General features: G+C 43.0%; 3 protein-coding genes across 7 annotated transcripts; 1 reads left to right on the top strand and 2 right to left on the bottom strand.

The window, feature by feature from the left end:
* Positions 1–2: 2 nt before the first annotated feature.
* LOC130203416 (myosin light chain kinase, smooth muscle-like) lies at positions 3–12,147 on the top strand. 3 transcript variants are annotated; one of them, XM_056429558.1, is made up of 17 exons: positions 3–475; positions 1,209–1,355; positions 1,508–1,660; positions 1,794–1,925; positions 5,303–5,356; positions 5,458–5,588; positions 5,689–5,845; positions 6,016–6,327; positions 6,408–6,507; positions 7,173–7,376; positions 8,214–8,431; positions 9,121–9,244; positions 9,708–9,860; positions 10,118–10,247; positions 10,397–10,478; positions 10,665–10,805; positions 11,629–12,147. In XM_056429558.1, the coding sequence occupies exons 1-17, from the start codon at positions 310–312 to the stop codon at positions 11,832–11,834; spliced, it is 2,610 nt and encodes an 869-aa protein (XP_056285533.1). In that variant the 5' UTR covers positions 3–309; the 3' UTR covers positions 11,835–12,147. The 3 variants fall into 3 exon arrangements, with proteins under 3 accessions (XP_056285533.1, XP_056285534.1, XP_056285535.1); XM_056429559.1 differs by lacking the exons at positions 1,209–1,355; positions 1,508–1,660 and having other exon boundaries at positions 19–475; XM_056429560.1 differs by lacking the exons at positions 1,209–1,355; positions 1,508–1,660; positions 1,794–1,925 and having other exon boundaries at positions 22–475.
* Positions 12,138–21,574, bottom strand: coasy (CoA synthase). 2 transcript variants are annotated; one of them, XM_056429561.1, is made up of 10 exons: positions 21,408–21,574; positions 17,494–18,237; positions 17,173–17,387; positions 16,206–16,337; positions 14,680–14,869; positions 14,428–14,492; positions 14,261–14,345; positions 13,927–14,024; positions 13,293–13,439; positions 12,138–13,170 (listed from the first exon to the last, which is right to left on the bottom strand). In XM_056429561.1, exons 2-10 carry the CDS (start codon positions 18,161–18,163, stop codon positions 13,087–13,089), a joined length of 1,686 nt encoding a protein of 561 aa, XP_056285536.1. In that variant the 5' UTR covers positions 18,164–18,237; positions 21,408–21,574; the 3' UTR covers positions 12,138–13,086. The 2 variants fall into 2 exon arrangements, with proteins under 2 accessions (XP_056285536.1, XP_056285537.1); XM_056429562.1 differs by lacking the exon at positions 21,408–21,574 and adding an exon at positions 19,310–19,566.
* Positions 21,575–22,571: 997 nt separating this feature from the next.
* zdhhc6 (zinc finger DHHC-type palmitoyltransferase 6) lies at positions 22,572–27,813 on the bottom strand. Of its 2 annotated transcripts, none has more exons than XM_056429625.1 (11): positions 27,724–27,813; positions 26,482–27,020; positions 26,213–26,304; positions 25,279–25,438; positions 25,003–25,161; positions 24,830–24,883; positions 24,343–24,510; positions 24,064–24,105; positions 23,571–23,716; positions 23,269–23,315; positions 22,572–23,181 (listed from the first exon to the last, which is right to left on the bottom strand). In XM_056429625.1, the coding sequence occupies exons 2-11, from the start codon at positions 26,746–26,748 to the stop codon at positions 23,081–23,083; spliced, it is 1,236 nt and encodes a 411-aa protein (XP_056285600.1). In that variant the 5' UTR covers positions 26,749–27,020; positions 27,724–27,813; the 3' UTR covers positions 22,572–23,080. The 2 variants fall into 2 exon arrangements, with proteins under 2 accessions (XP_056285600.1, XP_056285599.1); XM_056429624.1 differs by having other exon boundaries at positions 23,571–23,719; positions 27,724–27,812.
* Between the last annotated feature and the right edge of the window lie 140 nt (positions 27,814–27,953).

Here is a 27,953-nt window from a genome sequence, read left to right as displayed (position 1 = left end):
CTTGTTTTCGATCACATCTGTTTCTCTCCCTTTGTTCTCAGTGCAGAGGGATAGAGGGGGCTGGACATGTGTGTTGTTAATGGTCCTTCCGGTAAAAAGAGACGTTTCCTTTGAACCGGGGAGCCAAGGGTGGGTTCTTTCAGAGGCCGCCTGAAAACAGGCTCCTCCTGTTAGCATGTAAGAATATGTGTGAATAGACACGGGATGACTGTTCCACACATCAGCTTCAAATACTGAGTACACCACATCACCACCGAGAGAGGAAGAGAAGGCCTGACGGATGAGTGGCTATTCCATTTCTACTTCGGGATGGATAAGGATGGCGGGAAGCCAAAGACCTTCGTGTCTACTTTTTGTTTGGCCCTCCAGCCTCAAACCAGAAGTATCCATGTTGAGAAGCAAAAAGAGAACGAACCAGATGCAACGAAGAGGACTTGCATGGGAAACAACAAACTGGGAGTCTCATCAGCAACAGGTAAAAGCAAGAAGAACAGGAGAAAAAGGTTTTTTATTTTTATAACAGAACTGAAATCTATTCATAACATGTGCACCTCATCCCAAGCCTCCGACCCCTGCAGCCAACATTTTTTATACATCTTTAACTTGGATTCTTAACATTGCCAAAGCCTATCAGGGGAACCAGGAGTACTGGGGTCTGTTAGCTCTCCTCGGGCTACTTCTCAACATATTATTTGGGGTGCAGTTCTTAATGTGACACGATCATTGTGAAATGTGTAGTTTTTTTGTAGTTACTGGAGTCAGAAATACCTTGAGGAGCTCGGAGTACATCGTACAGGCATACAACTCCTCCCGAATGAACACAATAAAATACATGTGTGTTTGCACACATCATGTGGTGGCAAAGGCATGTCACATTCACTTGAACTCACAACTAACACACTCCAGTACACACAGCATCAAGTCACGGATGAGCTCGCCCGTAATGCTGCTCCGGTGGAGGTAAAACAGATGAAGACCAGACATGCACATCAGTCAGCAGTTCTTTTATTTTCAGACTACATTTGCATCTACCAGAAGGTGTATTTAAAGTGTGTCTATAGTTTGATCAGTTTCAGCGTGTCTGGTGCGGAAAGACCCAGAATTCTCCTCTCAAATATTGACGAATGGCTTTTCCTGGTTGGTCAGCGGTGGAGGAAAAACTCATCTGAAAACAAACCCACTGTCCCAAACTTCTCCACTCTGCTTAGACTCCAGCCTGACACCTGTCCAGGTGCTCGAGACGCCTCGCTTCAAACAACCTCTCAGGGACTGTGCGATCTGTGAAGGAAGCGATGGTTCCTTTCAAGGTGTTATCACAGGAAGTCGACCTCTGAGCATATCCTGGCTGCACAATGGTAAATGTCCGGTTACCAAACATGCAAAAATGTCCACCTCCTCTCCATCATGAGCGAGGGTCGAGCCACAATATCCTGTCATTAGAAGGGTATTCAATAATCATCCTCAATAGTAAAAACACGTGTTGGCCCATTCCTATTTTGTCATGTAGGTAAGAGGGTGCACTCAAGTAATACTTCCTTCCAAAATGGGGTTGCCAGTCTGATTCTGACTCAGTGTTCACATGGAGATGCTGGGACGTACACATGTGTAGCGGAGAATACTGCTGGGAAACGGTCGAGCGGCGCTGAGTTACATATCACAGGTAAAGCAGGGGTAAAGCGTCGAGTTAGAAACTCCTCACACGCATCACATACGGTACCAAGCGGTCCTTGAATGAGTCGTTCTTACTCGATCCGTGTTCGGTAAACCCATTTCTTCTTTGTTTCTGAAAACAGCAACAAAGGAAATCCTAAGAAGGAACAACCATGAGCTCCACACTGAAGTCACGTTGAAGGCGTCACCCAAAAACACTCAGTTATCTTCAACTTCTAAAGAGAGATGCCAGCACTCAGAGGAAGACGACAACGGTATAAAACACACTTTTTTCAAGCTATACATACATATATATACATATATATATATATATATAAATACATATACATATATATACATATATACATATATCAGAATCAGAATCAGAATCAGAAACAGTTTTATTGCCAGGAATGTTTACACAAACGAGGAATTTTTTTTGGTGGAAGGTGCAACATTTGGACATGACAAACAAACAACAATCAACACGACAGAAAGACAACAAGTAATGTGAAAGTGTTTGGGTGTGTGCTTCAAGTGGTGTGTTTTAGTTAAAAGTGTATGTTACGCGTGGCGTGTGTTTAAGTTAAAGTGCATGCAAATAAAGTGGCATGTGTGTGGAGGAGGCCTCAAGTTAAAGTGCATGTTAAAGTGACGTGTGTGGAGGAGGGAAGAAGAAGGAGGAGGGAGGAGGAGTGGGAGGAAGAGGGAGGAAGAGGAAGAGGAAGGAGCGGGAAGAAGGAGGAGAGAGGAAGGTGGAAGAAGAGGTGGTAGTCCTGGGGGTGACAGTCAGTCAGTCCGGGTTCCATTGATGAGCCCGACTGCCGACGGAAAAACTTTGGTGTGGCGGGTGGTCTTTGTCATGATGGATCGCAGCCTCCTCTCCGAGGGGAGGGACTCGAACAGGGAGTGTCCAGGGTGGGAGGGGTCAGCGACAATCTTTCTGGCCCGCTTCAGTGACCTAGAAGTGAACAGGACCTGGAGGGAAGGCAGATTGCAGCCGATAACCCTCTCGGCCGAGCGGATGATGCTCTGCAGCCTGCACTTGTCTTTGGCTGTGGCTGCAGGGTGCCAGACGGTGATGGAGGAGCAGATGATGGACTCAACGATGGCCGTGTAGAATTGTACCATCATCTTCCTGGCAGGTTGAATTTCCTCAGCTGCCTCAGGAAGAACATCCTCTGCTGGGCCTTCTTGGTGATGGAGCCGATGTTCAGCTCCCACTTGAGGTCCTGGGTGATGATGGAGCCCAGGAAGCGGAAGGACTCCACAGCGTCGACGGGGGAGTCACACAGGATGAGAGGGCGGGTGGGGCTGCATTCCTCCTGAAATCCACAACCATCTCCACTGTCTTTAGAGCGTTGAGCTCCAGGTTGTTCTGGCTGCACCAGGTCACCAGGTGGTCAGTCTCCCACCTGTAGGCGGTCTCGTCCCCACCAGAGATGAGCCCAATGAGGGTGGTGTCATCCGCGAACTTTAGGAGCTTGACGGACTGGTGACTGGAGGTGCAGCTGTTGGTGTACAGGGAGAACAGCAGAGGGGAGAGAACACAGCCTTGGGGGAACCTGTGCTGGTGGTCCGGGAGCCTGAGACGTGTTTCCCCAGCCTCACGTGCTGCTTCCTGTCGGTCAGGAAGTCTGTGATCCACCTGCAGGTGGAGTCGGGCACGTGCAGCTGGGAGAGCTTGTCCTGCAGCAGGGACGGGATGATTGTATTGAAAGCAGAGCTGAAGTCCACAAACAGGATCCTGGCGTAGGTTCCTGGGGAGTCCAGATGCTGGAGGATGTAGTGAAGGGCCATGTTGACTGCATCGTCTGCAGACCTGTTGGCTCTGTAGGCGAACTGCAGGGGGTCCAGGAGTGGGTCGGTGATGGTCTTGAGGTGTGACAGGACCAAGCGTTCAAAGGACTTCATGACCACAGAGGTCAGGGCGACGGGCCTGTAGTCATTGAGTCCTGTGATCTTGGGTTTTTGGGGACGGGATGATGGTGGAGGCCTTGAAGCAGGCTGGAACGTGGCATGTCTCCAGGAGGTGTTGAAGATGTTGGTGAACATCGGAGACAGCTGTTCTGCACAGTGCTTCAGGGTGGAGGGGAGACGGAGTCCGGGCCCGCTGCTTTGCGGGGTTCTGCTTTTGAACAGCCTGTTGACGTCTCTCAAGGATGACGAGGACCGCCGCTGAGTTGATGCAGCGTGCTCCAGAGGTGTGTGCCCCTCATGCGCTGCGGGAGGGTCGGCTGCTGGTCTGTCGCTTGCTGATGGGGCTGTGGGGATTGTCTCAGGACTGCTCCATTGTCTTTCAAAGCGGCAGTAGAACTCATTGAGCTCGTCTGCCAGAAGCACATTGTTCATGGAGTGGGGTGATTTGGGCTTGTAGTTGGTGATCTGCCTGAGCCCTCTCCAGACAGAAGCAGAGTCGTTTGCTGAGAGCTGCTGTTGCAGTTTCTCAGAGTACAGTCGTTTAGCATCTCTCACCGCCTTGCTAAACCTGTATTTTGACTCTGTGTACAGGTCCTTGTCCCCACTCCTGAATGCCTGGTCCTTCTGCAGTCTTAGCTTCCTGAGCTCCGCTGTGAACCAGGGTTTGTCGTTGTTATAACTCACCCTGGAGCTGGATGGAATACAGCTGTCCTCACAGAAGCTGATGTAGGAAGTTACAGCCTCTGTGTACTCATCCAGGCTGTTGGTAGCAGTCCTGAAGACATCCCAGTCAGTACAGTCCAAGCACGCCCGTAGATCCTCCAGAGCCTCACTGGTCCACTTCTTGAACTTCCTCACCACAGGTTTGCAGAGCTTTAGTCTCTGCCTGTATGAGGGAATCAGATGAACCATGACGTGGTCAGAGTTTCCCAGTGCAGCTCGAGGGACGGCGTGATAGGCCCTGCTGATTGTTGTGTAGCAGTGGTCCAGAATGCTCTTCTCTCTGGTAGGGCATTTAATTAACTGTCTATATTTAGGGAGTTCGTGGCTGAGGTTTCCTTTGTTAAAATCCCCGAGTACAATAACAAATACATATACATATATATAAATACATATACATATATATATAAATATATATATATATACACATATACATATACAGGACTGTCTCAGAAAATTAGAATATTGTGATAAAGTTCTTTATTTTCTGTAATGCAATTAAAAAATTATTAAATATTAAAAGAATAAAAGGCTTGCAATATTTCAGTTGATTTGTAATGAATCCAGAATGCATGACATTTTTGTTTTTTTAATTGCATTACAGAAAATAAAGAACTTTATCACAATATTCTAATTTTCTGAGACAGTCCTGTATATCGAAATAAATATATATATATATATATATATATGCATATATATATGTATATATCCCTTCTTTTAGCCTTTCTTCTTGCTACACACCTCTGAAGAAATAATCCAATTTATAATAAATGTATTAATAATACAGGAAAAGCAGAAAAACATCCTTATTGTGTCTTCAAACTTCACTCACAGACCACCAACACACATGTTTTGTGCTGACTAAAAATGGAGCCTCCCTCTTCATCTAATGGTGCAATGCATTGTTGATTGCAGTGCCCCTGCAACCAAACATGACTGCTCACATGTGATTGGATAGATACTTCATAAACCTGCCTCATGCACACACCTGTAAATCAACCTTCTTCTTCAGTCTCCACAGCTGACAGTGACGTCGACCTTCAGACACCAGTCTCCTCTTGCAAAGGTGAGCAGAGCAGAGGGCACCGCAACACGTCCGCTTGGAAATGTACCGCGCTTCATGTGGACATGTCTTTAGTTCGATAAACCAACTGTGTTTCTCCCCAGGACCTCCTGTGGAGTTTGTGGATCCACCAGAGCAGGTGGAGGTCCGAGTAGGAAAGCAGGCCCGACTCCACTGTGAGTTCAGGAGCAGCTCTGTGCCCGTGGCCTGCTGCTGGATCTACAATAAAACCAAGGTAACGCTTGTCCAAGTGGTTGGTAGTATTGCTCGATACATTATATTCTCACTTTGAAATTCTGGTCTCGGTATGAACTTCCACCATGCTTCCTCTTCAGGTGCTGGTAGGAGGTCCGAGGATGTCCGTCCGGAGCAGTGAGACGCAAAGCGACGTGGAGATCTTTCAGGCCTGCCCCGAGGACACGGGCTCGTACACCGTCGTGGTCCGAAACGTCAAAGGCTCTGCCCAGCATACCGTCTCCCTCGGGGTCATAGGTACGACCCACTTCATTATCTCGCTGTGATGGAGTCCTCCGGTGACTTGAGAGGATGCAACGCTGGTATTTGTCGTTTCTTCAACGCAGTCTCAGATATGAATTCAGGAAAACGCTCCAAAAAGCACCAAGCGATGCGACTAGATGTTTTGTTCTTGAATTCCTCCTCAGACCAACCCGCCCCACCAGCATCCCAGCCCGTTATTTCCCAGCTGTCCACTGAGTCCGTGGTCCTCTCCTGGACGGGCCCCAGCTACGACGGAGGCACAGCCGTGCTGGGCTACAAAGTGGAGGTCCGACAAGAGGGCCGGGACGATCCCGAGAGCTGGACTGAAGCCGCAAGTCGTTGTAAAAACACGACCTACCACGTCCGCTCGGGCCTGGCGCCTCTGGGCCGGTACCGCTTCCGCGTCAGAGCCTACAACTCGGCAGGGGTCAGCGAGCCGAGCCAGGAGTCCGAGTGTGTCGAGATGGTGACTAAAAGTAAGGGATGTGTTTTTTATTTGAAAAATGTTTGAAAAGAGGACCGATGTGGTTGTTCACTTGTGTATATTCTGCGTCAGAAAAAGAAAAGCAGGAAGTGTCCGAGTCGTTCGTCACCGTGACCATTGACACCGAGCACAAGGCCAAGGACCACTACAATGTGCACGAGAAGCTGGGAGTGTAAGCATGGAGTGTTTATGTTTCAAACAAACTTAACTTCTCAGATTTTACAATACAAATTCAAATGTACACTACCGTTCAAAAGTTTGGGATTACTTAGAAATGACTTTATTTTTCAAAGAAAAGCACTGTTTTTTCAATAAAGATAACATTAAATTAATCAGAAATACACTCTCTACATTGTTAATGTGGTAAATGACTATTCTAGGTGGAAACATCTGGTTTCTAATGAAATATCTCCAGAGGTGTATAGAGGCCCATTTCCATCAACTATCACTCCAGTGTTCTAATGGTACATTGTGTTTGCTAATCGCCTTAGAAGACTAATATCTGATTAGAAAACCCTTGTGCAATTATGTTAGCACAGCTGAAAACAGTTATGCTGGTGATATAAGCTATACAACTGGCCTTCCTTTGAGCTTGAAGTTTAAAGAACAAAATTAATACTTCAAATATTAATCATTATTTCTAACCTTGTCAATGTCTTGACTATATTTTATATTCATTTGATAAATAAAAGTGTGATTTTTCATAGAAGACACAAAATTGTCTGGGTGACCCCAAACTTTTGAACGGTAGTGTATGTCGATTGTAAATTAGGGAATTGATAACTGGCTTTTGAAAGTGAGGTCAAGTTGTCGTGCTTTTGGATTGGACTTTTCTAGGGGGATGTTTGGCCAGGTGTTCCGGATGTTCCACAAAGACACGGGTCAAGAGGTTGCAGGGAAGTTCTACCGAGCCCGATCCGCCAAGGAAAGAACGGCCGCTCGCAAAGAGATCGAAATCATGAACAAGCTTCACCACCCAAAGCTGGTCCGATGCCTGGCCGCCTACGAAACGATCTCCGAGATGGTCATGGTCATGGAGTAGTAAGTAATGGAGGATTGGAAAGGTCACTTTGATCTGGCAAGATCATTGTTTCCCTCGGCCGAGTTTCATCTGCTGATGTTTCCCGGGGACACTTGTTATTTAGTGGATGTGTTTATTTAACTTGGTTGGAGAGAGATGTCAGAGGGGATATCTATTAAGACCAAATGCTAGCTAACAATATTGGAAAAGATGTACAAAAACTACAAAAAACATGTTCCTGCAATATATGTTATTATCTTTTACAAGTATACTGAGATGGCGTTTGTGTAAATCGGTCAAACCATTTGGCTGGAAAAGGGATTTCTCTTATCATACTGCATCTAGTCTTTGGGCAAATTCTTTTTCCTTCGAGCTTCTTTTCTGTTTGTAGTTCTATGTATACTTAAAGACTACATTTAGTAAAAGAAAATGTCTGTAACTCAAACTGTGTGGTGCAAAATCAAGAATTTGGTACTGTATATGAACTCGTAACAAATTGAATATCAAACATATGCACACGCTAAAAAAGTCCTGACTATTGATAAAAGCTGTGATTTTTCAAGTATTCTAAAATTTCAAAGCTGTACTATAAAATACTTATCCAAAGTATGTCCATAGTGGATTTCAAGACTTAAGAAAAATCACAACACGTGTTTAGCCGTTTTCCCATCATAATAAACATAGTCTTTGGGCAGAAATGGGCCTCAGTATGATTTGATGGACACATCTTTTGTGTCCATTACCATTTGTAGGATTCGACTACATGACTTCATATTGATGCTCTGCATTAGATGTTTGTCCCGACAGTATATTTTGTTTCTGAAGCTCGGATCTGAATGATGTGTGTGTCTGCCCAGCATTGCGGGCGGGGAGCTCTTTGAGCGCATCGTGGCCGACGACTTCGAGCACACGGAGCCCACCAGCGCCCGCTACATGCAGCAGATCCTGGAGGGCATGCAGTACGTTCACAAGCAGAATATCGTCCATCTGGACCTGAAACCAGAGAACATCGTCTGTGTGGATACAACTGGCACTCGGATCAAGATCATCGACTTTGGCTTGGCCAGTGAACTGGGTGAGTTTTCTGGATTTGTGTAAACGGCCTCAAAGTGTCTCAAGTCCCAACGTGGAACATTTAAAACCAAATTTCCTCAATTGAAATTACATTTTTTAGAGCGTCATTCTCTTGAACGCAGCACTTAGTCTTTTTGCTATTTTAAATAACTTTTGCAGTTTCTCCCTAGAGGGGACAGTGAATAAAACACCCATCTGGTGTGTATGACAGTAAAAGTTACAATCCTTGGAAAACTAAGGTGACATTGAAAGTTGCCCAGCATGGAGAGTAAAACGCTCCCTGGTATCGTTCACATAAAGACACCAACACTTATTTTGGGCTGAAAACATCAGGTTTCAACATATCTTTGTGACTTTCTAATTCGCTAAATGTGGGTTTCCTGACAACAAAGCAAGTTCAACACGGGGTCAATCATTGTAATACATGGCAAAAATAACTAAAGATAACATCGAGGACCGTTGTTTCTAAATACCTAGATGTACACAATGCCCAACGTCTTTTTTAAGAGACAACTACCTCAACTCAGCGAGGCTGTGAAACCAAGTCGGGCAGTAAATGTGGTGATGCTCCAGCAGCTGCATCTCCAGACTGGGTGGTCTATTTCGAGAAGACTGGAGCCGTAAACAGGCAAACGCAAAACATTCAGGGGGACACTTTGAATGCGTTCCTTCTGTCTGCATGTTCGTCAGAGGAGGGCAAACCTCTGCTGGTGATGCACGGCACGCCGGAGTTTGTGGCCCCTGAGGTGATCAGCTTTGAGCCCGTGGGCCTGGAGAGTGACATGTGGAGCATCGGAGTCATCTGCTTCTTTCTGTGAGTTGAAGAAAAGAAATGCAGCTCTGGATACTCTGTGGAAGTGAAAGCTGTAATACTGGCAGACCTTTCAGATTCTTGTGTGGGACAGAAAGAAAATGAAACGCACGTATTTGCCTATATTTATTATTGATTTATCCTTTTTACATGTGTTGAATACTTTGAAGTAATTTAAAAATAACAAAGAAAAACGAATGCATTGCTCACCTAAATTATGTAACGGATTGAAACGTATTGATTCTATTCTACAAATTAATATATTGCACCATCCCCTGGTGGTGTTATGTTACTACAGTCCCCAACGGCCACTTTAGGAGTGCGCTTCTTAAAGTGGGGACACGTTTGAGGGAATAACAAACTCAAGATATGTTATTCTCTCATTTACAAATATTTAATTGTGAGAAGTTACAAATATCTTGACGCAATCTGTTTTATTCATCGTTAAATTGTGTTGCGACTGTAGGCTGAGTGGAGAAACCCCCTTCCAGGGGAACAACAATGCTGAGAGCTTAGCTCTTGTGACCACTGCCCAATTTGAGTTCGGTGAGGAGAGTTTTGAGGACATCTCTGACGAGGCGAAAGACTTCATCAGCTCCCTCCTGAAAAAAGACCGGAGGTTGGTTCCTCTTTTTATGATTATGACTTCCAACTACATGATTCATGTGCCCACAAACTGCTTGGATTTGATGACCGCATTGTGATACAGAGAGAGATTCAAGATTGGTACCCATGAGAAGCGGCTACAACAGTATTCTCCGTAGATATGAGCAACGACTTTTCCACCATCTGCGAATACACGTGCAAAACCACATAGCAAGTTCTGAATATTGTTTGGCAGGGCCGCCATTTGACAGCCTTTGCTGCTCCCTCTAGATGCAGGTTGTCATGTGCCGAGGCCCTCGCTCACCCCTGGATGGCCTCTTTCACAGTAATGCAACGCAGACCCACCAAGTCCCTGAAAAAGGGGAAGATGAAACACTTTCTGGCCAAGCGCAAGTGGAAGGTAACACTGAAAAATGCCCATAGCGCCATAGAGGCATTGGACAGATGCACCGTTTTCTTATCAATGCTTCCCTGTGATGACCTTTTCATCTTTGTCGTGTGGAGACCTGTGCACCTCATCCTGTGCTATTTGTCCTTTTAAACTTCCAGAAAACTGGCAAGGCTGTTTTGGCCCTCCAGCGGATGGCTAATCTCTCTTGCAGGCCAGACTCTCCTGGCAGCTCCTCAGAGGGTAAGACTGATAAAAAAAGAAACACACACCCACACATACAGACGCACACAATGCCCTCATATGTCCTGCAGCTCCATGCATATGGCAGATGACTCGCAGTTTCCGATTGTCACTTCAAGTTTACCCTTTTGTGATCTGTAAAGCCTCGTTTCCGTTTTATTCATCGTCATCCTCCCTCTCATCCAGAGCCAGGCTGGAGCCAAGAGGCAGAGGAGGCCATCCAGTCTCTGGATGAGCAGCTTCAGAGTGAACCTCGCTTCCAGCAGGCCCTGAAGGACGCCAGCCTCCCCAAAGGAGCAACTCTTCGGTTTACGTGCCTCGTCAGCGGTAGCGACAGAACTGTGCTGTTCTTCATTAAACCACACAATGGGCTCTAGAAAGATCTACACTGGAAAAAATACTTACTTTACATAAATACTCTAATTTGTTTGAGCTTATATCAAGTTATATTTTTTAATTAATTGACATATTGCTTTGGCCAAACGTAACACTTTACATTCACACTAAGTAAAACGCTAATTTATTTTAAAAATAAACCCAATAAAATGGGGGTAGATAGAATCACCAGATGTAAAGAAAACAGAAAGCAGAAGAAAAACAATATTTTCCCGGATAAGAATTAGAGAAAATATGAATGTGACATTATTATGTTGGTGACAGTTGGTGCTCTCAAAGAATACAAGTATTAATTATAGCAGCTTCAATTGTTTGCATCTTGAGAAGTCAGACAATATTGAGGGTATTTGACAATATTTCAATGAACACACATCAAGCCATTGTGGTAACACTTTATATTAAATCTCCCGGTTTAACATGCATACGCAGTACGTAAACACTTTTAAAAATCTTTATATACTGTGTATGAATGTTAAACAGGGAGAAGACATACTTTTTCTAAATTTCTTTATTTGGAAAAATGTAATATTTACTAGTGTAATAGAATGAGACCTTAACAGATTTAACTTAACTATTCCTCGACTTAATTTAAAACTGCTTCAACCAAAACATCTTGAAAAGCAACTTTAATAAGGCTGGATGAATATCGATGAACACTATTTATACCAAGAACAACTATAATGCATGCAAACCGATCGATTTATATCATTTTTTATGTTATGCTCCGGATTCTGAAATCTTGTCTCAATCCCAGGTTACCCGCAGCCGGAGTTGAAGTGGCTTCAGAACGAGAAGCCGGTGTCTGCATCCGGCAGAGTGACCACGGAGCAGCATGAAGACGGGCTCTGCACTCTGGTTGTGGCGGATCTGCAGCCGTCTGACTCCGGGGTGTATGTGTGCAGGGCCAGCAACGCGCTAGGGGAAGGAATGTGCTCTGCCAAGCTGAAAGTGGAGCTGTGATTGTGGGGGGGAAAAACCCTTTTGGAGGAGACTTGACAAAGTCCAGACTTCCACAGATGGACTTTTCTTCACCGCCACACAAAAGGCTGCTTCCATGTGATTCAAAGGCAAAAAGGCGTCTTCTACCATCACGGGGCTGGATAACCAGCTGTGGACTGCACACCCAGAGCCCCGTGTTTCACCAGCTGTTCGTGCACCGAGTTCTTCTCTCAATGTGTTGCAGAAGCAACCGTTAACAATTGAATATTGTTTATATGTAAATGTTTAAAGGCATCACCATTAAACGCGACACAATAAATTGCAAAAAGTTGAACAGGGATTTATTTTTTGTTGGTGCCATTTATACAAATTAAAAAGAGAAATCACTTTAAAAATTTTAATTTAATGTTGAGTCGTTTTGATTAAACTCTGACTTTCGAGATGACATGAAAGACACTCAAGTGACCACATGTCACTTTTCGACAACCAGGTATATGAAGTATTGTATTCTAATTCTATAAATCTTGGTTTATAAATTGTATGATCGAACATGGAATTTATCATGAGCTAAAGAGTCATTTGTTTCCACAGGCTCAGGTGGGTATTTATGAATATATAAGTGAGCTTGTTCTTAGATTTCAATTCAAAAGTCACATTTCATTTATAACATCTCAAATATTTACAAACCTTTTTCTGTCAGCTTGATTTTTATTTATTAGTTAATGTACATTAACATATTTCACAGTTCCCAGTGTATTTGAACGTGACACCTACTTTTATATTAAAGAATATCCTAATCTATTGCACATACTTCTAAAATACAATGCATCATGTTTGGTATGATAGTACATTTGATAAAATATGATCCCACTCCCAAAACCGTAAAGATGAACATTTAATCATAAGTCATCGTGGCAACTCGTAATGTGGTACCTTCCTTTTCCTCTCGCCATTAGTTGCTTTTTAAAAAGGTCATGACATTCATTAAAAATAAACTATCTTTACACATTCAATTATTTTTTGATTACACCCAATTAATCCCAAACATGAATTCCAGCTTTCAAATTCAAAAATAATTTAAAGTAACATTAGGTTCTCTCTTTCCTCATCCATCCAGTCTTTCAAGTCAGCGTCTTAAAATAAAACTAAGTTCAAAAACCTGTAGAAACTCAATCAGGCACAGGTCTTGGTAAAAGAAGTGAGAGCGCTCACTTCTTTCTAAGGCAACGTTTCCTCCTGTGCATCAGTCATTTATGAGTTCTCGATGCACAGGTCACAGCTGAGATGATGTCGGGACCACATGGCCCTCTGGTCTCTGTTGTATCCTCTTCTGAAGGAGATTCCAAGCTTTCAGTACCTACAAAATAAAAGAGTGGGAGAATTCCCACAGGAGTAATTTAACTTTGCATTTCACGATCATGTAATTGCACGTATTGCAGATGTGCAGAAGCTATACTAATGGCATGCCGAGTGCTGGACCTGTTTCCGAGTGACCTCTGGCTCCCACAGCGTGCTGAGCACAACGTTGGCGTGCGCTACTTGCTTGCTGTTGGACCACTGGCTCTGCAGACGGCGCAGGGCCTCCTCTGTGGTCAAACCGTCTCGCTTCGATATCCTTAACACCGCCTGAGAGGGGAGGGGTGACGAGGGGAGGCAGATGTGTCACGCCCCACTTCGGAGGAAGAAAAATGTTCGTGCTCCACCGCCCGAACAAAATTGTAACTCAATGTTCCACGCTGAATTTGTATTGAAATAACAACTTTGTGTGACTCCTGTGACTCTGTGCTTTTTCAAATCAATAAAATAAAGAATATTGCATTCACTTTGAGTCAAACCAGATTGCTCCATCAGATAAAAACAAATAAAAAGTCACTTTCTCAGAACAATGTAAGTTAGGGAAACAAGGGGAGCGTTTTTTGTCTTAAAGCCAGTGTGTGTAGAATCCCAAACTACGGATTTCTTAGCACCCACCCAGTGGTATTTTACGAAAAGCAAAATAAGGATGACAACAATGCATGGCGATAGTCTCTCTCTCTCTCTCTCTCTCTCTCTCACACACACACAGAGACACACGCACACAAAGTGTCACAACTCCATGTTTGTTGCGCATTACCTCCTCCTCAGGGATGACTGTGACCCAGACCTCGTGTACCATGCATGTCCAGTCGGCCTCCTGAAGAACGGCAGCATCCAACACGCAAACCTGCTTACCTGCAAAAGATCACACGCACATGGTGGGAATCTCTCCAGGTAGAACGCGATGGCACGGCCTCTTTATACATTTAGTACATCAGTCAAACGAAAGGCAAAGGAAAAGAGCTGCATGAACACAAAGACTATTTTACTGCCACACAACACTAAACACTTTAACACAAACAGCCTTTATCCTCAAATACTAGGGACATGTTGAGTTCTACGATTTATACATTTTAAAGTTCATACAATACCTTCCTCTCTGGCTCGGCTGATTCTGTTCTCCACCAGAAGTGCAATCTCAGGCCATACGATATCTGTGAGTGCTTTTAACCGCTCCTGCATGTGAAACAGCACCATCGGTGACTGGTCCGGACACTGTGGTGTATTCTATGTGATGTGCTACTACTTGTCCCATTACCTGCTTTCCAAAAACCTTTCTTCCTAATGCACGTCTGTTGATAGTTTTATCCTCGTTCAGAAGATCTAAAAGTGACAAATATAAAACAATATTATTGCACTGCAACACCGGATATTTCAGGCATCAGAACATTTAACACGAAACTCAAGCCAATGCAAAGATGCATCATAGTCCTAGAAGTAAATGGATAGAGTGTGAGGTATCATAAGGAGATGCATCTCCCTCCCCACAGCACACAATGAGTTTCCTCACCTGACCCAAATTCTTCAAGCACTCGGTGGTAGGCTGCAGTGCCGGGCTGGTACACCTCGTGGCCCAGCTTGTCGCAGTCGATCCGGACGGCACCCAAAGCCTCCAGCTGCCCGGCGATGGAGCTCTTTCCACTGCCGCTGCCTCCCGTCAGGCCGATCACGTATGGAAGCGGAGCGAGATGGGACGCGTCCTAGCGCAGAGTAAACAGTGGAGACAAGGACCGAACGCTGCGGCGCTAAACATGACGGCACCAAGAATGTACGGGTGGAGGCGATGATAGGACGATCACACAAACAAGTCAGGCCTCCTCAGAGATACTTTTTCATAATAATCTCTCGGCAACGGTCAAACAAAGAGAACGCACCCAAATCATGTACATTTCATAATTTTCATTGACACAATCTGTTCCACAACTTCCTTTCCAGTCAACCTGATAATTGGGGAACTGGTCTTTCGTTTCTACTCCCAACACACAACATTCTCTGCTTGGTCCTTAACCCTTGTGTTGCCTTCGGGTCATTTTGACCCAATTCAATATTTTACCCTCCTGTCGCCTTCGGGTCAATTTGACCCGATTCAATGTTTAATGTCGGTGTTCTTTCGGGAGTCAACAAACAAACATAAAGTACCTCACACTTAAACTTGGAAAACAATATTAATTCTAATAATTTTCTGGAGATTTTAATAGCTGGGGTCATATTGACCTCAAGGGTAAAATATGTTAGTAAATATAAAGGTAACAGGAGGGTTAAACATTGAATCGGGTCATATTGACCCGAAGGCGACAGGAGGGTGAAACATTGAATCGGGTCAAATTGACTCGAAGGCAACACAAGGGTTAAAGACATTGTACTTTGGCATGTACTGGAAAGAAAAGCTATTACTTTTTTACCTGAATAAGTTGGCTCCCTTTAGAACAAGTTACACATTAAGACGTTGCTACAAAATGCTCTCCGTCAGCGTTTGCATGAAAACACTCTTCAGCTCAAATGCTGCGAGAAAATGAGTTGCGTGTTGACAAAAATAAAAATCTAATGCAAGTTGGAGCATGATTTGTAAGATTACATGTTGGTGGCTGGAGGCTGTGCAGAGTTTTTTCAACATTTGACACAACGATCATCGACCTCAACAGGAACAGAGTCTGCGTACAGACGGGAGGTCGAACAGCTGGTCCTCTGGTGTGGTCAGAACACGTTTTATGTGAAGCACTTTGAATGGCCTTGTTGAAAATTGCTATAAAAATAAACTTGTTATGAAGTTATACATCTTTTTATTTTTTTAATTTTTTTTAACATATAATACAATTAAAATGGTTTTGTCTTCTTCATAGGCATACACTTTATTGAACACTTTAATTGAAAGAAAGGTTGCATGATTATAAAAAGGTATGACAACACTTTTTCATGATATGGAAATAATTTTAAAATATATATTTTAATTATATATATTAGTTTTGTTGGATTTCCATAATGCTGCTATAATACCACTATTTATATCCTTTTTAATTACAATTTTAAATGACCTACTTTTGGCGGGGTAAGGAGGGTACCCAGCAGACGAGAGCGGAGACTGGAGGAGCTGATCTTCTCCTCCTCTGTCTCAGTGTGATGGGCATCTTTAAGCAACTGGATCTCGTGAAGGATGAGAGGAGGAAAGCCCTGGTTTAGGAAGCAGAGAACACAACACATCAAATATGTACTCATGTGTAGGCTAGGGTTTCCTATTTCTGGAAAAACAAGTTCTCCTGCGATCCCAGGTTAAAAATGTGTACTCAAACTATCTCCTGTGCTTTTCTTTCCACTGCAGTTCTTAAAAATATGTCCTAACATAAAAAAATAAAAAGGACAGATCTACATTTAAAAACACCCATACACAAACATGTAGCGGGGAAGAACAACTTAAAATTTTTCAAATGGTACCGACATAGGCATCAGGCGTTAAAAAAGGCTATCTGCGGCATACACATTATGCCCAAGAAAACTTTAATTAGGCAAAATGTTAATTATACTACAGTTGTATTAGAAACAATGCTGCATTTAAAATCAGCTGTAGATCATAAAAAAACACAAATAACACAGTATGATTAACCCTCCTGTTACCTTTAGGGTCAATTTGACCCCATTCAATGTTTAATGTCGGTGTGCTTTGGGGTCAATTTGACCCCAGGCTGTTTTTCACTGTGTCAAACATATAAGAAATAACAACTTTTTTATATATTGAAAGGGCTATTTAGGTAGTCAACAAACAAACATAAAGTACTTCACACTTAAACTTGGGAAACAATATTAATTCTAATAATTTTCTGGAGGTTTTAATTGCTGGGGTCAAATTGACCCCGAGGGTAAAATATGTTAGTAAATGTAAAGTTAACAGGAGGGTTAATTTAGTAACTTTTCCAGTGGATCATTTTGTATGCATTTCAAAAAATGGTTAGTCCAAACAACAAAAAACAGTGGGGAAGGCACAACACGTATCGGTGTTTTCGTGACTCACGTTCTCAATGCGCTTCTTGTTGACAGCCTCGCCTCCCCTTTTCGTCTCCTCACTGACCACGATGCACTGCAGCAAGGGGTCAACCACAGAAACTCCAAAGGGGTCTTCAAGGGGCACGATCTCCACCTGCAGTGAGGGCTTGATGTCTTGCAGGAACTCCTGTAGTCTCTGGGTCCGCAGAGAGTAGGGCTCGACCAGCTCCTTTAGCACTTTCCCTTGAGCCGGGAAGAAAAGGATGTTATGCGGGGAGAGGGTGCCGCCTTTTCATCATTAGCCTCAAAGAAATGACATGAATACACGTTCCAAAAATGAAGGACTCACTTTTCAGCATTGCGTGGTCACACACCCCAATAAGGAACCTTCGATTGGCTAACAGGCATGAGATGTTGAGCAGCGTCCTGTGGGCCCCATGGAGCCGGTCGAACGTCCCCCCTACCACCACGTCACTGTAGGTCTGCAAGGGTTCTGACTCTTCTTCAGGCACTTTAAGCTCTTCCTCATTCGGCTGCAGCCTCATTAGCAGTGGATGCAGCAGCACGGAGGACAGGCTGGGGCTGCAGACGTAGCAGTGGCCTGTGTACCTCTGCAGAGACTGCGTAACCTGATGGGACTGACTCGGGTCCTGCAGAGGAAAGTCTGTCAGCACCACCTCCGGGGGGTGAGCCAGAGATTGCGGTGTGGGGAAGGGGCAGTTCGGGAGCGAGGCTGACTGAGCATGAACATTGGTCAGCAACACTTGAACATTCAGGTGCCCGCATATGTCTGCTGCATTGCTGTGAAGGCGGGAAATGATTGTAGACAGGTCCACTACAGGTGGAATGAAAACTGCTCGAGGCTGGCTCCCATTGCCCAAGTTCAGCCCAGGGTGGAGGTGGACGTACAGTGTGCGCTCCACAAGCTGAGCAGCTGAGCTGAGCACTGGAGCGATGCGCAAGTGGAGGGTGTGGAGAGGAGACGTCAGCACCAGGATGCCCGTGCTGAACATGGACATCTTACTGGCTGATATCACAGGGAACGGCAGTAGTCACAGTATCTGCTCGGCCACTGTTACAGAGTTGGTAAACACTGGAAGGAATAGGAAGTAGACAAGTCAAAAAACAGTCGTAGAATACCTGGACAATGAAAAAATAAGCTGCTATGTCCAATAGACAGTCGAGTGGCAAGTCACAAGGCAGTCAGACGAAACCTTTCAATGCTGAACGCATACAAGAAAAATGAAAGGACAAAACCAGGATAGCTACATTAACCTGGGATATGTTGTCACAGGGCCAAAGGAAGAGTACAGTCTGTAAAGGTGAGGTTGCTCTTTTATTGTTACATTGCTGATATCTGCAGTGGAAAGTGGCGCTTGGAAACTTTGGTTTGGTTTAAGGTGAAACATGGTCTAAAAAGTTTGGGAACCACATATGTTGATCCAATTCTTATTGCTTACCATGTAAAGACAGTTCTTGAGATGCAATACAGACTGCACCATTAAGGGAGTGGCCCTCACCCTAACTTTGTTTATATCTGTTGCATCAATATTCTTGCAATGCATTCCTGCAGTGTCTCTGTGAGCCCCGTGTTGTGTTTGCTTGGTGTGTCGAGTCATTATGTAGCCCTTTGCCCTGGCTTCCTGCTCAACAAAGAATAGTTTAAAATCCTGCTGCTGGTTTATAATGCACTAAATGGTTTAGGGCCTAAATACATTTGTGATCTGCTGCTACCTTATGAACCACCCCGAACCCTCAGGTCGTCTGGGACTCGTCTACTTTCTGTTCCAAGAGTCAGAACTAAACATGGAGAAGCAGCGTTTAGTTTTTCAAGCTCCACATATCTGGAACAAAGTCCATGAAAGCTGCAGGTCTGCCGAGACCCTCAGAGACCCTCAGCGCCTTTAAATCCAGATTTAAGACTTTTCAGTTTGCTGTTGCCACAAGATTCAAGAATACCAAACAATTTCTGCATTTTATTTCTTTAACTGCACTGCGACCTTTATTCCGTTTCTTGCTTTTTGACTGTATTAAATGACTGTGTTAATATATGTTCTTAATGGTTTTTACATGTTTTCTTTTGCAGTATGTTTTGATGCTTTTAATGGCTTTATGTGAAGCACTCTTAATTGCCTTGTTTAAATGCGCTATACAAATAAACTCACCTTGCCTATGTGAACGGAATCGTTTACGAGCTTTTTCAATAGCTCTCTCGTCAAAAACCTTCCGCTGATGTTGCAACTCGTTTATTACACTGTGACGAGCCCCACACGGTCGTCTTCCGGCGATTACAACCCGAGGCACTGAGTCAATATGTGTTGCCATTCGACAAGTTTATACAGATGCGAAGTAGCTTCAAACATTAATTAAAACATGCATGATAATTGAGTAAATGAAAGAGCGACTGCTTGTTGTCATTCAGCGAACACGGAAGCTGGCTATCAACCCGACCACGCTATTGGTCACACTGTCAGCAACTGACCAATCAAATACGAGCACTAACCGACAAGTATATAGCAAGAGATCTGAGCTGAAAGTTGACTTCATGAGCCACTACGACTCCTTGTTCAACCTTGTATCACAAAAAATACGTTCCCCCAGACCTAAAATGCAATTTGCAGTTACGTTTGACTGAAACGTATTTCTCTCCAAATTACGTTTGTATTTGACGTATTATAATTACAAATACGTCTCTGATCAACGTATCTTTGCCGTTTGTTATCTCTCTTTTCTACAATGCTGTTATTAATTGTAAAAAGCGTCCTCTAGTCTTATTTATTATTATGTTATATGTTGTTTCGCCTGCGTATTCTGACAGCAATAAGCGTTGTAACGGATCATATAAATTGGCGTGAAGACTTACTGCTGGTGACTCCTTTATTTTCTTTCTTTAGGTGACAATACATTAATTAAAACTCGTAACAGAGTTAGTCCCATACGGGTCAAATCAACTATTAAACTTGTTATGAAATGCGCATCTGTCCGTAATCTATACCATAAAGTTCGCATTTTAACCTAAAAAAAAAGTGCGCTTCCTTTTAACCTTTCAAAATAAAAGTCTGGTTTGTCTGTTAAGCGGAAGTAGTATAAAACGTCTATATTTATTCAAACAATACAATATAAAAGGCATACATCTGTGTGTGAAACGATGTATTAGTTTGCATGCATATCAGTGGAAGTTGAAGGGTAAATCATGTTTGATTAACAATTCCCAAATTATTTCCCAGATTTTTCCGGGTACCTGCTCTTTTTGTTTGATGAGAAGTAAACACGCCTGTAAATAACCCCATGAAGGGTTTATTGTTTTGAGTTGTTTGACTGTTTAGCATTTTCCTTATTGATTTTGATGTATGTATGCCTTTTATATTGTATTGTTTGAATGTTTAGGTTAAAATGCGAACTTTATGGTATAGATAACGGACAGATGCGCATTTTATAACAAGTTTAATAGTTGATTTGACCCGTATGGGGCTAACTCTGTTAAGGTGATGATAGTGTACGAGTTTTAATTAATGTATTGTCACCTAAAAAAAGAAAATAAAGGAGCGTCACCAGCAGTAAGTCTTCACGCCAATTCATATATGATCCGTTACAACGCTTATTGCTGTCAGAATACGCAGGCGAAACAACATATAACATAATAATAAATAAGACTAGAGGACGCTTTTTACAATTAATAACAGCATTGTAGAAAAGAGAGATAACAAACGGCAAAGATACGTTGATCAGAGACGTATTTGTAATTATAATACGTCAAATACAAACGTAATCTGGAGAGAAATACGTTTCAGTCAAACGTAATTTGGAGAGAAATACGTTTCAGTCAAACGTAACTGCAAATTGTATTTTAGGTCTGGGGGAACGTACTTTTTGTGATACAGGGTTGCCTTGTTACCTAGCTAGCTTCGTGATTTGTTTTTAGCTTTGCAAAAACAGTTGACAGCTAGACGTGCGTGCGTGTGTGTCTGTGTGTGTGTGTGTGTGTGTGTGTGTGGGGGGGGTGATGTTTGAGCTAGCTAGCCACATGGTACGACCATCACATTGCCTGCAGATAATAAAAAAAATATATTTTGAGAGCTTTTACGGGATGAACTTGATATGACGACAACGATGCGTTACTTATCACTCGGCCTAACCTGAGATAACGGTGCGGTCTGCATTTAATTTTTGTAACATTTGGTTGGGCCCACTTTCTCACAGAGCGACTCGTTTAGAAGTGAAAATCTGGCAGATGGGCAACCTTGCAATGTAGCGTGAGTTTACCTGTTTTGAAGTGTGCCGCGGATCTAAAGCGATGTGGTGAACGCATGCATCATAATGCATACGTGAGTAGACATGTCCAAACACCTTCTGGATAAGTCCTTTTCTTGGTAATCTTCAACGAGGAGCTGTCTTGTCTAGTCCACTCCAGTCCAGTCGAATTTGCCGTAAACTCGCCCACTGGTGAAAGTCACTTACACATGAACTGGGTTGGATTGTCACGTGATATTTGACATGCACTCTGATTGGTTTAGGCAAACGCTGGGACGTCTGGGACACGTAGTCGTCGGGGAACGGGGAGGAACAGAAACAACTATTTTGCTAAACATCTCCTGCAGCTCCCACAATAGTGTCTTTATGTGATGTATTAGCAGTTGAGATGACATTTTATTTTTGTCGGTGTGCTCGTCTCGGTTACATCGACAGCTCCGAATAAATCCATCCTGAGCAGAAAAGGGCCAATCAAAAACACCTGTGAGCGGCCTGTGAGAAGTGACGTCATCGAGAACGCTGCACTCTGAAAACCTGACTTCCTAAATAAGGTTGTTTCAAAACGACGCCTTCAGTTTATGAGGAACTGAAAATGGAAGTCCATGTATTTGACATGCATACTCTATGCATCATGTCATTAACATTCAGTAATGAGCCATGGCAACTCCTCTTTGAGCATACTTTTGTTATGTCTTAGGCGTATTTTAGTCGATAGCAATCACATCAACTTGAGTGGAAACTGATTGACTTGCCTGACATCAGAAAGCTGCCAAAACATAAATAAAAGAGAGATTTAAAAACATGTAATTGAGTATAAGGAGTTTTGGGTTAGGGTTAACTTCGAAAGGCTTTCTAATTGCACCTCCACGTGGTTAAGGAAGCTACATAAGGGACCACAATGTATGTGAATAAACATTTGCTTAGAATCATTTTTTATATAGTACAATGTTGAAGTTGCCAATCAGTGGAAACATGAAACATGACAAATTAAGACCATGGAATGACATTAGAATTAGTAAGATAAATGCAAAGCCATCCTGGACTCGTGTGGAATACTTGCAATTCAATAAAATAAATGCAGAATTTTAAATTAATCCTGAGGCAATTAAGAAATGAATATGCATTCTAACATGATCATTTAGACAAGGATAGAGGGAAACAATAACTCTTGCGGAATATTTTTTACATTTTCAATTTATCGTTTGAGGCCAACAATTTTTACAAAAATAATAAAGTGTAAACTCCATACTGTAGAAAGAGTTGCATGAAGAAGTACCGGGGTTAGCTGGACAGAGGCATTGCATAATTAGCAAAAACAGACCACAACACAAGTAAAAACAACAGATTCAAGTAAAATAGTCATGTAATTACAATGAAGTCACATTAAAGCCTGCTGGCAATTCTTGGAAATTAAGACTCTTGCTGGATTTCACTTTTGGTCAGAGGAGTCAAACTGAAGCCATGGGACCAATCCGTCTCATGAACTTTAATTAACAGCAAGGTGCTCAGTAAAACTTGGTGAACTATGTTGTCTTTAAAAAATTCAAGTTGGTTTTGAGAAGTTTTAATCAAAATAAGAAATTCTTGATGATGAGCCTGCAGCTTCAGGCATGACCTCGTTCATGAACACGGACAGCCACCTTTCATTCAGTTTCACTCCTCTGCTCTCCATAAAGCCAAGTATCTTAATTTGCTTTCTTATCGCTGGTGCTATCGCTGGCAGCTGTGTCGTATTGGCACTTCTCCACACATCGCCTTGGAAACCAACCCCTTACACGCTCTCCCCCTGAAAGCCAAAACAGAAAGAAAACCTGTTACACATTCTTTTAGAGGAATTAAAAAAAACATACAACTATTTCAAACCACATCTCACCTCTCATATGCCCCTCAATCAAAACTTTGTCTCCATACATCCACCACCTAGAGAGAAAGAAAAACTTTAATTCTGAGAATTATAATGGGCAAAAACAATGCTGGTCAATTACTCTCAGATTCAAAATAAATCCTTAACTGGATGCCCAAACAGCCAGACCTCTAGACCAGTGTTTTTCGTTTTGTCCCCCTTTAGATTACTCGTCTTAGTTTCACTCAATTTCTGCCACCCATTTTAAAAATCTCTGTTCTCGACAAACAACAATGATGATGGTAGTTTCTGTTCAGCCTGAATGAACTCACTTGGTGCCACGAGTGGCCAGGATGGTGTCCCCCTTGTTGAGGGGGATCCTGGGCTCCTCGGTGCAGGGGGTTCTGAAAAACGTCTGGATCCCTTTGCTCAGAGGGCAGCACGCTCCGTTATAGTCCTCCACTGCTTGGTACTGGACCTGCTAGCCGAGGCCAACACAAAATCAGGTTATTCTACCGCTCTGACCACAACCTTAATTCAGACGAGATACCAGTATGTGTTTATAAAGTCGTGGTCTTTAATCTTAATGGATTCAGACATCCAACATGTCGGACAATCTGCGTTCCATATTAGTGTTTAAAAAAAAAAGTTTAACCAATAGCATTTGTTGTTGGATGAAGACAAATGTATTAATTCTCACTAACTTTTCTCTGAGGTCACACACACACATCATAGCTGGCCCAGCCTAAATCCTACTTGTGTGCCTGTGCTTTGTGTAAATCAACCCCACATTGATGTCACAAGACGGATCCGTCAGGTACTTACACTTCTCACTCGTTTATCAGCTTTCTGCTTCAGTTGCTCAATCTGTTTAAAGGAAGGAAGAAGACAATCAACGTCCTGATGTTTGACAATGTATTGTTACATTGCAACAGGACGAGCATCAAGAGCAGGACTTACAATACCAAATTCCTAAACTGCTTTTAAGCACTCTACAAATGAACGATAACTCATCCTTCAACATACAAAGAAGAACCGTATCAGAAAAATCAAAAAGAGTATTGAATGCATGACCCAAATTACCCGACAACAAACTTATCTTACAGTTAAGGTGTGCTGGTGACACTTGGGATGCACTGGCCATTCGATGCCATCACCCTCGGGCGTCCCTGTCCAAGTGAAGACTTGCTTGAAGTTCAGCCAGCGGGTGCCGAGGTCGTAAGGAAAGGTGAAGTCCTCCCCTGTTTGGTAGTGCTCTATTCTGTCTTTGGCCTGGTAGAGGAGAATGGTTGTGTGCGTGAGTTAATGGCATTGTGTAGGCGGGGTGGTGTCAAGTTTCTGTAATCAGCCCGCTATAGTGTGCGACAGATGATCCTGGAACATGTGTGAATTAGTCATAAAGCTGACATTTACTTTATTGTCAGTGTTCAAAACATGTTAATTAGAAATCCCTTAATATTGTGTGGATAAAAAATAGCACTTTAACATCCTGGATCATCTTTTGTAGATCAAATAAAAAAATGTAAACAAATTAATCTATAAAAAATTACACATTTGACCATAAAACAAAAAAAATCAAGAGACACTTTACCTTTTCCTCGATCCAGGACTCGATCGAGGTCTTATTCCGTAGGATCACTTTCATCTGAAAAGGACAGATCATTTTAATATAATAGATGGTTGGCTTTGAAGTGTTAATGCTGAAACGGCAACGTTAAATCACCAACAGCTTGTGTAAATTGTAAACCCCGATGAAAAATGTACCTGTATGAAGAAAAGCATGCCAACGGCAATAGTGGTGCCCAGTGCCAAGCCTAAGGCAAAGAGTGTGGCAGCAAAGGCGGGCATACTGAAAGGCATGAGGGGCTGGAATCTACGCACAGCGCTCATATCAATCTTCACAGTGCTCCACCCAAATGATATCTGCAGTGAGGGAAAAGAAAACAGCTTGACATGGGTTAACATCCGTATCAAATGATGAAAGCTGTGGTGGTAATGGGCCATCCAAAAACATGGTGTGTGGTGGGGTAGACGGCTGACCCTCTCATATAGCTGTGTGTACATGGTCATAATGAAGATGATGGCAGCGTGTGCGCAGGCCATTGGAGCCAGCAGCAAGAAGCTGGTGAAGTAGGCGTGGTTCAGGTGGCCGCAGCAGTTGTTGATCCAGGGGCAATGGTGGTCCATCTTCATCACGCACCTGGGGGAGGGGAGGCAGAGGAGGAGTGTCGTGGGATTTGACTGGTTGTTTGACAGGTTCTTTCCTACAATAGATTAATCTATTTAACATCACATAATTACCTTCGCATTGAAAATGCGGAAGGTTATGTTTTGATCGCCGTGTATTTATTTATTTATTTGTATGCGTGTTCCTCGCATAACAAAAAAAGGTTTAAACCGAATCGCATGAAATTTGGTGGGATGATTGGTTATTATCCGGGGACCATTTCGTTAGATTTTGGGATCGATCGGGTCAAAGGTCAACGTCAAGGTCATGAAAAGGTCAACATCTTCTTGAATCGCATGAAATTTGGTGGGATGATTGGTTATTATCCGGGGACCATTCAATTAGATTTTGGGATCAATCGGGTCAAAAGTCAAGGTCATGGAACAGTCAAAATCTTCTTTTTACCATAGCACGGTCAATTTGTATCCAATTGGCATGCAACTAATGCCAAAATGTTCATAATTCAATGCCCAATCTTGTGATATGCGAAGGTATGCGCTCTACCGAGTGCCCGTTCAAGTTGATTATGCGATGCGTCTGTCTGCAGCCTACGGAGTGCTGAACAGAGATCTTACAGCATTGCAGAACATTCAAGTACATGCACCAGCCAGCTCCAGCTTGGAGTGCCAGAAATACCTCAGTGATTTAGCTGAAGTCGTGGTGTCTCTGTGCGCTTTTATCTTCTTTCAGTCCATCGCACACAGATGAGCGACAACGTATTCTTACTTTCGGAATAAATGGAGCTACCTGTTACACTTGCGACAATGGTGGGACCTGGGGGCCTTGTACCCTTGGCAAAGTCTGCAGTACTGTAGGTACTGGGTATCCTGTTGAGTCTCCTGTTTCGGGATAAAGAAATAAGTTACATTTCTGATCTTTCCTATGAATGAGGGTTTCACTCTATCTTAGCATTGCAATTTTGCTGACATGGGTACAACCTGTTCTTTAATGCTATCTACAAAAACAAACACCAATGACAAATGTCATACGCCTTTATACTTATTGAGAAGCCTTACTGGTTTCCAGCCATGAAGAATGTATCCAGGTCCAACAAACATCGCATTGAAGTAGTTGTAGAGGATGAGGACAGTCCAGTTGAGAAGCATAATGAAGTTGATGCTACCTCCTGCAGTGTCTAGCGGCCAGAACCAGATAATGGAGTCCAGAATCGCCATTGTGGAGCATATAGAAATGACAGACAGGGCTATGATCGGACCCCAGTGGCACAATCTTCGAACCTCATGGAGGTTCTGAAATGTCACAAAAGTTGACAGGAAATTCATCTTTCAGCCACAAGGTAAGTTGGAGTACTTTCGGTTGGGTTCCTGAATTGTATTGACCAAACAAGTTATTTTTTCCCCTCAGCTATTTTGCAAAGTCAGCGGTGCAGATGATGCACGTATCTTTTCTCGTCTTCTGAGTACCCAGCAACTGGCCTGGTCTTGGGTCACTGGGGCTCTCCTTGTCCCATTGTTTCTTGCCCTGGCAAAGAGCAGCATCCTCTCCTGCCAATCTTCGGAGCACACTATCCTTGTGACAGACTGAAATTCCCCATCTGAGAGAACGAGAGAGAGAGATTTTTAAACATCAATGATCGATCTAACGTCATCTATCAAGTGAGCACATTCGCTTTACATTAGTCTATATATAGCTACAATAAGTTGGCAATTTATTAACCACACATAAACTCACAATGCCACAAACATCCATGCTATAAATTATACTTTCATGGAGGTTATAATGTTCAGTTTTCTATTATTAAGAGAGGTTTTGAGTGAACATTTTGGGGACTGTGCTGACGCTGCAGATCTGTAAATATTTCCAATACGTACTCTGATCTCATCAACATAAATAATAAGGAAGAATGTATGCCATTTTTTTCAGACTCTTATTTTTACTGGAACATTTTAATCGCAACGCTAAGCTGCCTGCAACAACTTGATCGTCAGTCATATTGCAATACTATCGATCAGTTAACTAACGATAATTTGAACACGTCACGGATCATATGATATATGTCATTATGCATGTATCATATGATACAGTAAAGCACCCAGGGGTGCAACTCCTTCATTAACTCACTAGGTGCACATCTGTAGCGTTAGTTAGCTAGCTAGCTAGCTTTGTTAGCCAGCTTGACACGACTAAGGACTGGATAACTGCCGCCAGGCGCACCGTAGAAACACGGATGATATTGCCATTTAAAGATATATCGAATGTTTAGTGCTAGACGTATATTCGGACTTTAAATTACCAACCTGGCACTTCCTTGGTTTTTTTCTTCAATTTCTTCAGTGTACAGAGAGGAACCTTTCTCACGGTGTCTCGGAAACAATTACCCTCAACCCCTTGTGGACGTTTTTTTTTTAAATCTCAGTAAATTGCCACTTAACCGTCAACTAATTCACATAACTAATCTGGGACAATTTATTTATGTTCGGCCAAATTAAAACGAATTTAAATTTGTTTTATTCACGAGTTTAGCCGA

Source organism: Pseudoliparis swirei, chromosome 13 (genome assembly GCF_029220125.1).
Source record: "Pseudoliparis swirei isolate HS2019 ecotype Mariana Trench chromosome 13, NWPU_hadal_v1, whole genome shotgun sequence".
Classification (NCBI taxonomy): domain Eukaryota; kingdom Metazoa; phylum Chordata; class Actinopteri; order Perciformes; family Liparidae; genus Pseudoliparis; species Pseudoliparis swirei.
The sequence above is the reverse complement of the archived record's forward strand: the minus strand, read 5'-3'. Positions and strand labels throughout refer to the sequence as shown.